Consider the following 15286-nt stretch of genomic DNA (forward strand, 5'->3'; position numbering starts at 1 on the left):
CTTCCTAGGCAGGCATGTTTTTTTCTCTCTCTCTCTCCTCTTTGGGCTTAAACACTTTGGCTTTGAGTGCCTGAGCTTAAAATAAACGACATATATATGTGCATATATGTATGTTTATGTATGTAACATACATGTGCTTGAGTCACACACAGACATAACGGGGGGTTGCCCACTTGATGACATCCTTCACAATTACAGCAGCCAACTGCCAGCTGCGACGTCAGCGTAGGCGTCGACGCTGGCTGCAGCAGCGTTGTACTTCATGTGGACAATGCTTGTGGTATGTTAGTCATATTGCATCTGTGTGTGAGTGTATGTGCAACAAGCCAGAACTACATATACAAACAGAACAGAACGAGAAACCAACTGAGATATGACACACAGAGAGAGAGAGAGAGAGAGAGAGAGACATGGAAAAAGAGAATGCTCAGCTCATGTCGCTTGGCTTGATTGTCAAAATTGTTTTTTTTTTTCTTTGTGCCTTACACTTGAGGGATAACTGTGTCTTAAGCCATTCATCTACCTCACTCTCTCTCTCTCTCTCTCTCTCGTTGCATGCCACCAACGAACGCATAGTCAACTACTGCGGTTGCCTGTATTTCATATTTGACTGATTGCTTTTGGTAATGTAGCCGGAAACACGTACTGCTTTTGATCCTGATCCTTCGTCCTGTTCCTGCCCCTTTTCGGTTGCACGCGTTGTCATCAGAGTGCAGAAACTACGTTGCACGTAAACTTTGATGCATGTGCAACCTTCTGTTGTGCACGAATGAGTAGCAAAAAGTACAACAAAATATATATACATATATATAGACAACGACAGATCTCGTTTTGCCGTTCGACAGGCAACAAGCTTCAGGCAGCCGCAACTTGACAGATGGTTCGAAATGCAATTAACAAACGCTACAGACATCGGTCCATATTCCATTGCCATTTCACGCTTCATTAGCTGCTGATAACAAAAACTGCACAAAAATAGCAGCATCCGTATTCCGTTTCTTCTTTATCTAGCCAATTATGCACAGCTATTTTCCAAGCTACAAGTTTTTACTCCACCTTCTCTCTGTCATCTCTTGGTCGGATTCAGCGCTATAATCAATAAATATTGCCACAAACTTTTCTTACATATTTTCTAGAAAATTTAACTGCAACAATTTGGTCAAGTTTTAACGAAAATAGTGCAGAATCTACTTGAAAGCCTTATTTTGAGAAAAAAAGTATATCAAATTTACATTGTAAATAATTGAAAAAAAATAACTAAAAATCAACAAAGAATCTCTGCCAACTTATTGCCAATACATTTGCTGCTAAACTTTCATTTGCAGTATTGAGTTTACTTACCAAAGTTGCATTTTATGAACTTTCAACAAGACGTTGTTAAGGCTTTTATTTTTTTTTTTTGTGTAACCATTAGTGGTTCAAATAATGACCACAATACTTGTACTCGTATATTGAACTCTTTTGCTAGTTGAACACTTTTCAGCAAACTTTGCCTATTTTATTTTGAAAACTTCTAAAAAATGTTTAATTAGCACATCTTAATGCTTTTCTTAATGGCCTTGAAACGATGTCTCTCCTGCATGTTATGTACCCTATCAATATTTGTGTCCGTTAAGATTCTTTACAAAATAAAAAGAATGCGGTTGCAAAGTTCAGAATAAAATCAATTTTACAGCTACAGGATAACTATACAAGTATGTGTGTTGCTGCCACACATTGCTGGCGTCAGCTATAAGGGATTGTCGCCTTTTTGGCTTTTGGTTCTTGCCACAGTTGCAGTTGCAGCTCATTTCGTTTGAAATTTAATTATAGAAAACTTTTGGCTACCGCAGCAGCAAATGCAACTTTTTCAAAGTAATTGTGGCAACTTTTTGTTGAAACTTGAAACTGCCAACTGAAAACTAGCAACTTTTGTAGATTTTGGAGCTTAGCTTTGCATATTACCAGGGTTACTTAGCAGGTAAAGTTTATTAACAGAATAAAGTGCTGGACACGTGTAATATCTACACTTTATTAACTAATTTTATTGAGTAAATAAATTGATTTAGAAATTGTAACACTAGAGATTCATGGCGTTATAACTTATGTCTATTCCCACAGCAAATCACCATCGGCATCCATTCGGGCGAGGTTGTCACCGGCGTCATTGGCAATCGTGTGCCACGTTATTGCCTCTTTGGCAACACGGTCAACCTAACGAGTCGCACGGAGACCACCGGTGTTCCCGGTCGCATCAACATCAGCGAGGAGACTTATCGGTGAGTGCAACACTTAATAGCTATACTCGTAGCTAAACTCAAAAGGGAAATGAATGCTCGGGGGGATTGTAGCCAGCGCTGTTGTTGGCTCTATTAGTCTTTACATAGGCGGCAATAGCCGCCTCTTTGGCCTCCTCGGTTATGGCCCCATTGCTAGTTTCCACAAAGGCTGCAACAGCGGCCTTTTCTGCATCGGTTACCGCCTCCAGTAGCTGCACATGATTCTCACTCTCATCCTCGCTCTCGCTCTCGCTCTCACTCTCGGCACTGCTTATCGTTTCCAGTCTCTGCATGGCATTTGTCAGCCTTTGAATTGGCTTCTCTGATGACTGTGGTTGTTGCTGTTGCTGCAACTCGGGCCCCTCCAGCTCTTCTGTGAGGTCAATGTAGCGCTGCAGACGCTTGGGCAACCTCAACGTATCGATGCCATTCGGCAACTGATTATGTTCCCGTAGTATATCACGTATACGACAGCTGTGCGATAAGATAAAAACTCATGTTAAATACAAAATCTTTAATATTTGGAATACTTTCTGCTGAGAAAGTTTCTCTTTCTCCCTAAGCTCACAACAGCAGCTGCAACATGCCGTTTGCCACTTCTCTGCCAGTTGACTGTCAATCTTCACAACATATTTCATAAATTAATTTAAGTTTCACATAATAAGCTCACATCGAAACAAAAAAAAAAATGCCAAAGTTCGTGTGCTTAAAACTTTTGTTGTAAGAAAATTTCTATAAACTTTACTTTTACTCAAAGTTACGCTTTTTGCGGCACTCACCAAAACAAAAAGGGAAAAAAGCAGAAGTTCAAGTGCCGGAAACTGTGTGCTGATTTTTCTTTTTCTTCGTTACTTTTTATACTCTTACTTTTTCACTTGATTCGCGAGCAATCAACCTTCTGTAAGATATAGTGAAAGATTTAGTTACGAGAAACGGGCAAAGAACTTTGTAATACTTCCGAGAGTAACAGATTCTAACTTCCACATTCCCCACATAAATTGGCTGCCTGAGCTTCATAAAAACAAAATGCTAATCTACCGTTTATTTAGCCCGCCGCAGTCAAAAGTTGCACTTGAGACAACTTTTTATGTACTTGTTAATTTGGCTTGTCAACATTATTGAGGTGGTAAATAAAGTGCGCTCTTGTTTCGCCTGCTTTTTGGTGCTCGCCAATCAATGAAGCAACTCCCCAAGCGGCAGCTACTAAGCGAGCCGGCCATAAAAAACAAAACAGCTTGCCTATTTGTGCGGCTACTTGGCGTATGCGCAATGTCAAGTATACGCTGTGTTGTCAAACCCCAACCATGATGAGTGACATTAATAAGCGGGAATTGGAATTACAGAGAGAATGAAATAAATTCAATTTGCATTGCGAACTATAAAGGCAAATGACATATAAAATATGAGTAAATAAAATGCCAAGCAGCAACAGCAGCCACTGCAATTGAATTCAGATTGCCAATCGTAAATTCTGCGGAACCTTCATGTGGGCATCAATGCAATTACATACAAACATATTTACTCTTAGCATATATACAAATATTTGTATATACTATATTTACGTCCAGTTGAGCTCTGATATGCAAGTGCGCGTTTATACTAACATTGGCCCAAGCAAAACAAACGGGGAAACGAGCAAATAAGTCTTAACACAAGAATTTATAACTAGAAAATACCCTAAAACTTAAATAATAGAATTTCGAATTTGAAACATAATATTGCAGCTGAGTATCAGGCCTGTTGATTGGTTCACTTATTTTATTAAATTTAATGAAAGTATCAGAACTATTTAAAAATTATCGTTTTTCTCTTACTTGGATTTACCAACTCAAATTAAAATCAACTCGAATAATCTTGCTCGTCTAAAGCATATATGCCTCTTTTATTAAAACAGGGTATTGGCATACAAGTGAAGTGTGTTCGGCACAAAGTCGTTGCCAGTTTTATGTGACACGTGAGTTGGCAAATGGCAAGCATATGAAGCAAATAGTACAACAAGTTGGCTTCCAGTGAAACCCTATCAGACCAAAGTGACACCCGCATCGGTAACCGCACAAACTTTCTGCTAACTTATCAAATTATCAGCTTATCGATTAAATTCGAGCACTAATCAAATTTGTAAGAAATTCAATTAAATTAAGCCAACAGCTGGTGGAGTTGACCCCACAGTATTCCCTCGCTTTGAGCGTTTAGTTCCCCCGATATTTGATACTAGACATTTGCTTAAACTGTGACAAAGTAGAGAATGCTATGATAAAGCCTGGACAGTGGCAAAGAGGACACAAAAGAAAGTAAGCAAGTAAGCCACATAATAATAAAAGCAACGGCATTTTGGCCATGACCAGAACAAAAAGCCAAGACCAAATTAAAGGCAACAAAATGTTTTGTCAAACTGTCTGTCAATCAGAAATTCAGGCCGACAGGCAGTAAAGACAGTCAGTCAACTAGTCAGGAGAGTTGTTGCGACTTATATACTTATTAAATTTTCCGGCTTATCAGAAAACGGAGACAGACCCGTAGAAAGTCAAGCAAGCGTTGCGAACCAGCAGCAATCTTTGCCAAAGTAATTGAATAAAAAAGTTCAACTTGTTGGCAACGTCAGCAGCCATGTGCTTTAGCTGTCACACGATGACAGTAAACCCTACCATCATCACAGTCTCCCAGCCTTCCTATCATTCTATTAAACTTCCTTAGTCCCATTGTCCCATTGTCTCATTGTCGACATCAAAGGCAAGGGGACAACTGATCTCCCCAAAAGTTCTGGAGTTGATAATTACCGGCACAAATGTCGCAGCGTCGGCACGCCATAAACCTGTTCCTTGGCAATAATTTTGTCCATTAAGAGAATTCCATATCGCTTGAAAAACGTTTCACGACGAGATGCATATTCAATTGGCTACAACAGGAATAGACGAAAGTAAGAGGAAAAAGTTAAAAACAGTTAACACTTGACATCTATGCCATATATAGTCTAATTCCACTATACAGATATCCTAATTTCCACTGTACCTAATTGCAATAATGTAATAAATTTTATACATAGTTATGTGTTATAGGAAATTGTCATATTTACAAATATTTAAAATATTAATAAATTTTAATTTAATTTATTTCATTGATTCCCAGCGCTTCAAGTATTATGTTACTTATAATTTTCGTACTAGTCACTACAATCATAATATATAAAAGTATAATGATAACCAAGCCTTATCACAAGGATTGCTTTATCCTTAATTATATAATTAATTCATTGACTTTTGTATTTATTATTCTAAATTGTTTCAGCTTAAATTTAATTTTAGTTTTTAATTATATTGATTTAATTATTGCTAATATATAAGGGTTTAATTTTTAAAAATTTTTTTTTTGACAAAATATTATTTAATGTATAATAATATTTTGTCAAAAAAAATAAAAATTTTAAAAAATATTAAGAAATTGGTTTTTATTGCTTTAAAATAAGATTAATTCTTTAAAGATTCAAATATATTAAGAAATTGGTTTTTATTGCTTTAAAATAAGATTAATTCTTTAAAGATTTAAATATATGATTAGAAAAAAAGTGTTTCATTAAAAGGAAACTTTAAAAAAAAGTAAAGTAGAGTTTTAGTTGACTTGCTTTTTGATAATGTAGGTCATCGTATATATCCTCATATAATGTATACTATCCATGCTTATGTTACTCATAAATATGTAGATATCATGATGGATGGACCCTTGAAACTATTAAGTACATACTTATCATAATAGATTAGTGGAATTGGGCTAAATGTTCTAATTTCTAACAATAAGAGGAACACTGGTCAAAATTCATAGTGACTCACCTTGAATGGCATTTCAATCATGACCACATTTCGCAGCAGTATCTTGAGGCAGAGAACCAGCTCATAGCTGTAATTGCGTCCATTTTCGATGAGTTTGTCGAGCAGCGCAATAATCACGGAGGTGCCTCCATCGGGCGGTTGCGGTGCGGCGCCATATCTGCAATGATAAGCGGTCACGAATACGGCTAACTGTTTACTACGTGCAACGAGCTGCCAGTTGCCAGCTGCCAGTTGCCAAATGCCAGTTGCCAGCAAGCAGATGCTGGGGCACGTAGTTGGTTAGCTTGCGGTCGAAGCAGAGAGCTGGACAAATGTTCTGCGGTTGTTAACAGTAATTTGTAGACGACATTGCTGAGGCAGCGCGGAAGTGAGTTGGGTCGAATTGTATAGGGTTGGGTTCAGCTTGTGAACCGAACTGGGGACAGATTTGACAGGCCTGAGCTAGGTAAGGGGTAATAAATGTTTGAGGCGCTGATAAACACAGTGTGCAAATGAAATAATGAACAGAACACGGGTCGCGGTAGTCTATGTCCTGTCATAAGCACACATGACACACACACACACACACACACACACACACATGTGATGTGCATGTGGTAAATTTGCAAATGAAGTGCAAATTGTAGCAGACAACCTTGTATGACTGTTAAATGGTAAATGGCAAATGGCAAATGGCAACTGGCATCAGCGTTGTCAGTTTTTAAATTGAAAATGTTTGTCAAAATATACATTTCAATTGCTTTGCACAATTTGCATTTCACTCCGATAAGCAGCGTGAAAGTTGCGCTATAAGAATTTTCATATACACATCCGGCATTGTACTTGACGGTTTATTTTATAATATGGCCTTTGGCGGAATAATTTTACCGTACAAAAATTATACGCAAGTAAATAAAAAAGATATATATAAAAAATAAGTAATTCATAGCCACACAATTTGCATATTTTATGGCCAATTTTAAATGAAAATGCAGCAAAGCGAAAAACCAAAGTCAAATCAAAAGCGTAAACAATATCGACAATTTATGGCAACATCAGCAGCGAAATCAATCGACAATCAGGCAACAAGGCGATGATGCAGAAGCAGCAACAGCAGCCGACAAGCGGTCCAGTGGGAGTCTTTCCCGCCTACCCTCTTAGCCATCACTCTCTTGGCCACCTCTTTCAACTTCAATTCAGCCCATCTTTCGACCGTATCTATTGCAATCAATGGTGAGACATGAATATATTTTTGCTGATGCTGCAACTTGAAAACTTAGCACCATTATATTTTCATTTTTTTCTTTCATATCAATTATTAGAAATTGTATTAAGAAATTACTACCTCTAGTTTAATTAGTGGTCTTCGATATCTTTTATATATACTTATTTTTCTTTTTTATAAACTTAATTTCCTGGACTTTTAAGACATTAAATTGAAGTAACCAATTTATAATTCTCTGCTATACATTTTCGATTATTTTCGTACTTCCTGCCAGCTTAAGAGAGCATTTCAACTTCGTCTTGTGTGCAGTAGAATTTAATTTCTTTTCGTTTTTCTGATTTGATTGGAATCGCCATTTCTTGGCTGGCAATCAATATTCATATTTTATGCAAAAGTCTACTTTCTGGCGCTGCATCAAAAATTGAAAGCGCTCCAGCGTTGCCAAAACGCTATCCAAGCAATGAGGCGAAGATGTGCAGCAAAACCACAAGAGCAACAAAATATAGAACAAAAGCACATCGGAGCAATATCAAGTTATAAAACAATAAATTGCCGACCGCAGTGAAAGCCAGAGAGAGCCAAAATCAAGGACGGTGACTGAGTGTTTTGAGAAGTATTCGAAACTGCAAGCGTTTACACATAAATTTTATGAATTTTAGTTGTTATAGTTGTTGTTGTCGTTCTTGTTGTTGCTGAGTGCACACTCATAAGTTGTGTCAAGCTTCTTGGCGACCATGAGACACTGTGGAGACGTTGTGCCTTGTCATGCAAATTCGCTTTGGCAGCGACTTTCATATTTAATGTTAATATTTGACTCGCTCAAGAGTCGGCCGAGAGATGCGTCAAAAGGGAGGAGTGTGAATGGGCGGACTCATGGCATTGTCATTCGGACCTCTTGATTATGCTAAGCGATGCGCAGAGTTTTATGTTGCATACATTACGGCGTCGCCACCAAGTGCCGCACGCTTTGCATAGTTTTCTGCACTAATTGAAGTGCCTGGCATCAGTCGAGTTAACACTCTGTTCCCGCCCAGTAATCGTAGTGCCTTACCTGAGCAGTATTAGCAGCAATTCGGGAGCATTCGCTTGCAGGGCAATGCGCAGGGGCGAGGAGCAGCCACAGGACTCGATGGGCACATCAATGAATCTGCAAAATGGGATAATGAGACGAATAAATTGTTAGTCAGATATGAGAGACTAAGTGGGTTAAGTATTTTGCCAAATGTAAAAAGTTGTCAGTGTAATGTCAGTGTGTGTCTGTGTGTGTGTGTGTGTGTGTGTGTGTGTGTGTGTGTGTGTGTGTGTGCTTTTAGGCCACACTTTGTTGCTTTAATGGACGCCCGCAGAGCTGTCCTTAAAAGGCGACTAAATGACAAGGCTACATTAGCAAGAAACAGAGTGGAATGCAAAGGAAAGGAAAGAGAAGAGAAGGGCAGCAGGGAATTGTGCCAAAACTAAATTAAACTGTTTGCTTGTTGCTTTTTGCTATCTGCTCTTTGCCTGTTGCTCTTTGCTATCTGTTGTCATACAGTAGTTGGCTGCTGGTTTTTTGTGAGCCATAAGCCCTGGTCCAGGCAAAAGAGAACTTCAATATTGCGTATACGCAGCGTTGTTAGGCTTCTACATACATTGAGGCATTAGCATGTGCACAGTGTGCACTTGAAGCGCTTTGCGGTACGTTCGAGACAAAGACACACACACACACACACATACGTAGAAATGTGACATTGTTTGTGCTTCTGCTGGTTTTTATGTCTAAGCATAAAAGTTGGCAAATAAAAGCCCACAAAACCACAATAAAGCAACACATCAACGTGCATACAACTACACACATATACGCACATACACATATAGCCAGGTAATTTGCACACACACACACATACACACACACACAGAGAATAGCTCTGCTGCTCAGGCGATAAGCGCATTTTCAAGTCCTATTGTGAATTTCTGACAAATTCATTTACAGTTTATTGGACAAGCAACGTCGACAATTGCAGGTTCACTTACTTGTAAACTAACATTTACCTAAGCACATCGTTAATACCCAACAGTTTTCATTCAAAACTCTTGACGTAATTCGCACAAATCACTGGCAAATTTAATTGAAAACTCTCAGCTTATAAGCTAAACTCGAGATTGTTTTTCTGTCTATTTCTTTTGCTGTATATAACAATGTGGTACTACTTTTAAAAGGAATATGAGTGCATGCTCTAATTGTCTTGGTCTTTCGTTTTGAACATGTTTCCCAATAGATTTGACATGTATGAATTGGTGTACTTGTTATATGATGCGAGCTAAAAGTTTGTGACATTGATTTTTGTTTATTATCACATTGCATACTTTTTTACTTTCTTCCACACACACACACACACACACATGCTCTTACATTTATACAAGCTGCTATTAATGCCCTGCAGTACGGCTGACCGGCGAAAGCCTAGCGAATTGCTTAGGGAATCGGTGACTAGGACAACATGGAACAACAGCATTGGAATCTTCTGACAAATGTATTCGTGCGCATTAGCTAACGACTAACCTAGTAAAAAGTGCCTTGAATATTCATTAGGATAAAAATAGGCAGATTTAAGATATATAATATTTTTATTGCTGTTTTTTACTTTGATATTTTAATGCATTTTTTCTGGATTGAAGCTTAGAGATTAAGAAGAGATATGGTGGGGGAAAGCGTCTGAAAATGCTTGAATTGTAAGTTTTTTATTTTTAAATTAAATTTTCAAATCTGCCCTTGTGGGTATTCGAACTCCCATTTTTTGAGACTGAAGCGGCGACTCTGACTAGTGCGCCACGGACCATCATTGAAATAAAAATTGATAAAACCGAGATAAAATGCGAATAGCAAAACGTACATATCAAATCACAAATATCACTTGAATCTAACGATTAAGCTTACTACCAGTGCTGCATAACGGGGACAGAGCTACTAGTTACTAGTTCTTGAACCTATCGACTTAGTTAGCTACTAGTTGCTAGCTCTACCACGGGACTAGAACTGGGTGATGCCTCACCACCAGACGTGCCACAGGGTGCTTATAGTATTCATCTGTGTTGCCGTGACTAAAAAGCAAAAACAGAGTTAGATGAAAGCGTCGTGTGAAAGGGCGTCATAAATGTACTCCTAATGTTTGTTAGAGAGCTTCTTTTATACTACTTACATGGGCATATGTGTGTGTGGGTGTGTGGCTGTGTGGGTGTATGGGTGTGTTGATATTGGTATAAGCATGTATCAGCGCTTGAGTGTTAGCCTGGCAGCAGCTTTGTGCGCTTATTACACGCATTTTTGACTTTAATCCTCCGGAGTGCTGGCAAACAAAGCCAAAATAACAAAGGTTCACATTGTTGTCTGTTGGTTTGCAGCTTATCGCAATATGCACACGCACACACTCACACACACACACACATACTTACTGGGACACTGTGTTCATAAATCTCCGGGTAGCTAAAAAAATGAGACAACCAACGAGCTGAGCTCGTGTTAAAAGTGAAAATCTTAATTATACGTATACATGACACCAACAGCAGCCCAAGGAACAAGCAGCTGAGATTGAAAGCCGCAGTGGCTATTGTTTAAATGAATGTGTGCGTATCTCTGCATGTATCTGTGTGTAATTTGTGTGTCTTGTGTGCTTGTAAAGTGTCGCCATCTTTTACTCAATTATGTCTGACAAACAGGCACGGCAAACAGACAATGCCATATGTATTAATTTAATTAAAATCCTTTTATTTGCAATCTTCCCATTTTCTTGTTGCTCTCATAATTTCCCAAGAGTCTGCAACAGTTTCTGCAACTAAATTAAATACAATTTTCAAGGTTACTTCTGCAATTTGCATTGTGGTTAACAGTTAATTACACTTTTGAGTTCTGTTCAAAATTTAATGACTTTTATTTTTACCGACAACTGTTTGTAGGAGCAAACATGGAAAAAAGTTTATAAATTCGAAGTACAAAATATAAAGGGGTTTCGGTTGAATTTCCAATTAGCTTGACAGAATATGACACAACTTTTGCAGCCGCAAGGCAATCAAGCAACAACAAAATAACAAGCAACAAAATGTTGTTGCCATTGTCAACTGCAAAGTCGACCGTCTATGGGGATATGAAGCATTTTAGACCACTGTATCCCAACAAAATGTTTGTGCAATTTTTGGCACACAAATAGCAGCCATAAATTCGGCGTGCTGTCAACTCACCTGAGCTGATGCTCCTGCTCGAAACGTGGTATCCACACCGGCAGCTTGAGTTGTTCGCGTGTTGCATGCTTCAAAAAATATACCATAGCCCGCACATTCTCATGCTGTCACAAACGAAAAGAATCTGCGTTACTTTCACCATGTATAATAATATATATACGTATAATAGAGTGGGTCAATTTTTTTGCGACTAAGCGGCTATGTAAATCGTAATCTAAGAAGAATCCTAAAAAGAATTGCCCAAGAAACCATGGGTCTAAAATCAATATCGAGCTTCCACTTTTTACAGAGAAGTTATTTGTATTTTTTATACGGGTAACTGTCTGTAAATTGAAACTTACCTCAAAAAAAAAAAATAAATATAAAAAACCTCCCAGACAGAAGACGAATTCTGATGAATTTATAGATTAGAGTTAATAGGCGGTCCTAACTACTTTTTTTAATTGAATTTTAAACATAAGCCCTTTGGTCAAGTTTCTTAGAAGATTCAATAAAAAAGTTCATTTTGCATTAATTTTAAAATTTAATTGAAAAGAGACCGCCAACTAATTCTTCTCTAAATTCATCATTAAACGTCCTATATTTTAGTTTTTAATTTTTTTTGTTGTAGAGATAAGTTACACCTAACCGACAATTACAACAACAACAAAAAAAAAAATATATATATATATATATATATATAATATAAGTATAACTTCTCTGTAAATAGTGTAAGCTCGATATTGATTTTAGACCCATTGTTTCTCGGGCAATTCTTCTTAAAATTCATCGTAGTTTACGATTTTCATAACCGCTTTTTTACTCCATACAAATTGACCCACTCTAATATATAAGTTTGCAAAATATGGCTCACCTGATCCTGAAAATCGCTACGCCAGCCGGCAATAAAGTGCGGTGCATGTGGCCCAAACAACGCGCCCAGAAAAATGCGCTCGAACGTCTTTTCGCACTCGTAAATCGCCACTGTGGAGCAGAAACACACAAGTCAGAGTGTTAAAATAGTATTTCATAAATTCTACAAAGTTCAACCGTTACAAGGGAACCAATTAGGCAGCTGCACTTGTTGCCGTCTTTCTTCTCTTGCTATTATGTTTTTTTTTTGGCAACACACATGCTAAAAAGTGACTGCCTGCAGCGTTAGTGGCTGCCACAAAATGGAGTCGCTGCGGCAACGGGAAACGGAAACTTGCAAAAATTGTTGGTAAAAGCCAGAGGCAGACTATAGCGGCTGAGAATCATAACTGCTTGGTGGAGAAAAGGCCAACAACGGCAGGAGGAAGAGGAACAACAAGCCATGTCGTAAAATTCGTGCGATCAAAAACCGAATTTTTTATCGCCTGGGAATGCACACACAAAAAGTGAGAAAGTACACAGGCACACACACACACACACACACAACCTCCATTAATTCGGTCTACAGGCTGGCAAATTTACGCAGCGTTTTAATTAGAGGCAACACGCACAGGCAACCAAACGAGAGAGCTCTTAGAGGCATGGCCCAAATAACATGCAACACTTTAAGGCACTTTACAAGTTTCTCGTTTTACGATGCAACATGGAGAACTATGCTTTCAACAGCAGCAGCAGCAACAGCATTAGCAACACTTTACTCCTTTACCTTTACCATTACCTTTACGTAATTTCAGCTGGCAATTAGCAGAAACACGTGATTAAATGAGATCTTGAATTCCTCCTACTTAAGGGCGTTATAATCTGATGCGATGTCATAAAATTCATTAAAATATGCAAAACAAAAGGGCATGCCCCAAAGCAGACACACACACACACACACAACTTATACACACACACACACACACACACATGCACATACGTGCATGTTTGGGAATTAAATTATTAAGTTTCTGCCTTTGACTTACCCAACAGTTGAACAACCACCTCAGAGTCTCGCACTCCCCAATCCCAACAGGTGCGCAGCGCAATATACAAAATGTTGTGATACTTTCCCATGAGGCAGACCTGTGAGAGATTTTATCCTCGTATATATAGAAGTTTTTTTTGCATAAAGCATATTTAAATTTAAATGAAATGCTAGCCAAGGTTTTTGGCTACCCATTTCAATGGGATTATGCCAAAGGCAACAAGATGGATATGTTATCTTCGGCACGCCGAAGATTTGATACCCTGGCAGAAGCAATTTATTCAATTATACACATCTCGTTTCGAAGATATCAAAATTTTTTAAGAATGTATAAGAAAATTTTAACTACAAAATCTGTGACATTGGTTCAGATACTATAGCCAGGATATCAAACGAATACAAGTTCTTTTTCGGTTTTGTCCTTTTGGTTACGGAATGAATACCGGTAGTTACCGGTACAACATCCAAATTTTAAAAAATTTAAAAATTTGAAAGCAGAACGTTTTTAGACTCTCAAATTTGATTAATAGGCTATTTCCACGACCACTCACATTTGCCACATTTGCTCACATTTGAATGTGGCTCATATTTGGCTTTCCACGACCAAATGTGAAACTGTTAAGACATTTAATATTCACCCAAAGCAAATCAGCTTTTCGGTTTCTGTGCACAAATTATAAAAAGCTGACAATAACAACATTTTAATATTTATTTTGATATTATATTGAAGAAAACAGCTGGTGAAAGTGATAATTGCTTTTTTCACGAGATTATCGATAAACATCGCGTGTTCGATAAAAAAAAACTGAAATGCGCCTGGGCGTATGGCAAAATATCTTCACATTCATTATAAATGAGCCAAAATTATCATTCGGATTTTGAAATGAAGTCCACATTAGGGCCGAATGATGAAAATGGCGTCGAATGTGTCAAATGTGCTGTCGTAGAAATTGGCATTATAACGTTATTTCGCTTGAAAATCGGTTCAGTTTTGGCAACGCTATGAACATTTAAAGTTGGTCAGACCTTTGACATAGTAAAAAAAATGTTATTTTAAGACATAGCTGAATGAAATACATACAGAAAATTTAAATTAATTTTTGGTTTTTAGTTCTTGAAAAACAATTTAATTTGGTTTCGGTCCTCATAATGAAACGTTTAGTTCCGTTAAAAGGTTCCGGTACCGTTTCCGGTATAATTTCATTATTTTAACAAACCGCGAAGTATTTCATTCTAAAGCTTGATTTTTTAACTATTGTTTCTATGTTATCAAAATGATAAAACAGACCGAGTTTTATTAAGACGACTTTAAAACTGAGAGACTAGCTTGCATAGTAACAGACTGGCGGACACACAAACATGATTTTTGTATCTCTCTGATCATGAATATATAGAATAAAGTTTATGGTGTCTACTACACCCTTCACATGCTTTACACATTTGTTGACATAATTAATTTAACATCTGCAAGGGTATAAAAATGTGAATTTTGGCACAAATCCTTACCTTTCCATTACCCTCTTTGGCCAGCCGGTGATACCTCATGGCTGCGATAACGGCCAAGCTGGCAACCTCGTCGGTCTGCACATTCTGACCCTCGCTGCAGCCCTTGATGATTGAGCTGAGGTGATCGAGTATGTCACGACGCGATTGACGATCCTGCAGTCCGTTCCGAGTGATGTGCTCGAAGGTGTCATCAAAGAAGCACTCGAATATGTAGTCCATGACCAATTGCCGGCGTGGTGCTCGACCGCAGCGCTGATAGCTGGCACGGCTGGTTGCCCGTGGCCCGTCCAATGGCCGGAAGCCGTACAAGTGTCGTGGTAATGACAGCCACAAAATCGAAGCCAATTGCTGTTTTAATTGACTTACAAGCCGCTGCAATGCCTCCAGCAGCTGAAAAAAACAT

The 15286-nt window shown here is 38.2% G+C and overlaps 3 protein-coding genes across 3 annotated transcripts in view; 1 reads left to right on the forward strand and 2 right to left on the reverse strand.

Moving 5' to 3' along the window:
• Positions 1 to 15286, forward strand: part of LOC117789495 (guanylate cyclase soluble subunit beta-1) — a 39488-nt gene that overhangs the window by 21641 nt on the left and 2561 nt on the right. Inside the window, exon 15 of the mRNA XM_034628525.1 lies at positions 2101 to 2258. Within this exon, the coding sequence (XP_034484416.1) occupies positions 2101 to 2258 (158 nt within the window). The remainder of the gene's footprint in view (positions 1 to 2100; positions 2259 to 15286) is intronic.
• On the reverse strand, positions 1985 to 15273 carry LOC117792578. Its single transcript, XM_034632776.1, has 8 exons — positions 14884 to 15273; positions 13376 to 13475; positions 12352 to 12461; positions 11499 to 11602; positions 8338 to 8433; positions 6083 to 6239; positions 5036 to 5154; positions 1985 to 2732 (listed from the first exon to the last, which is right to left on the reverse strand). The coding sequence occupies exons 1-8, from the start codon at positions 15100 to 15102 to the stop codon at positions 2297 to 2299; spliced, it is 1341 nt and encodes a 446-aa protein (XP_034488667.1). The 5' UTR covers positions 15103 to 15273; the 3' UTR covers positions 1985 to 2296.
• LOC117792577 (protein mesh) overlaps positions 6655 to 15286 on the reverse strand; it is a 42019-nt gene continuing 33387 nt past the window's right edge. The window contains exon 16 of the transcript XR_004618184.1: positions 6655 to 6684. The gene's annotated coding sequence lies outside the window, so the exon portion shown is untranslated. The remainder of the gene's footprint in view (positions 6685 to 15286) is intronic.

This window comes from Drosophila innubila, assembly GCF_004354385.1.
Source record: "Drosophila innubila isolate TH190305 chromosome 3R unlocalized genomic scaffold, UK_Dinn_1.0 2_E_3R, whole genome shotgun sequence".
Classification (NCBI taxonomy): domain Eukaryota; kingdom Metazoa; phylum Arthropoda; class Insecta; order Diptera; family Drosophilidae; genus Drosophila; species Drosophila innubila.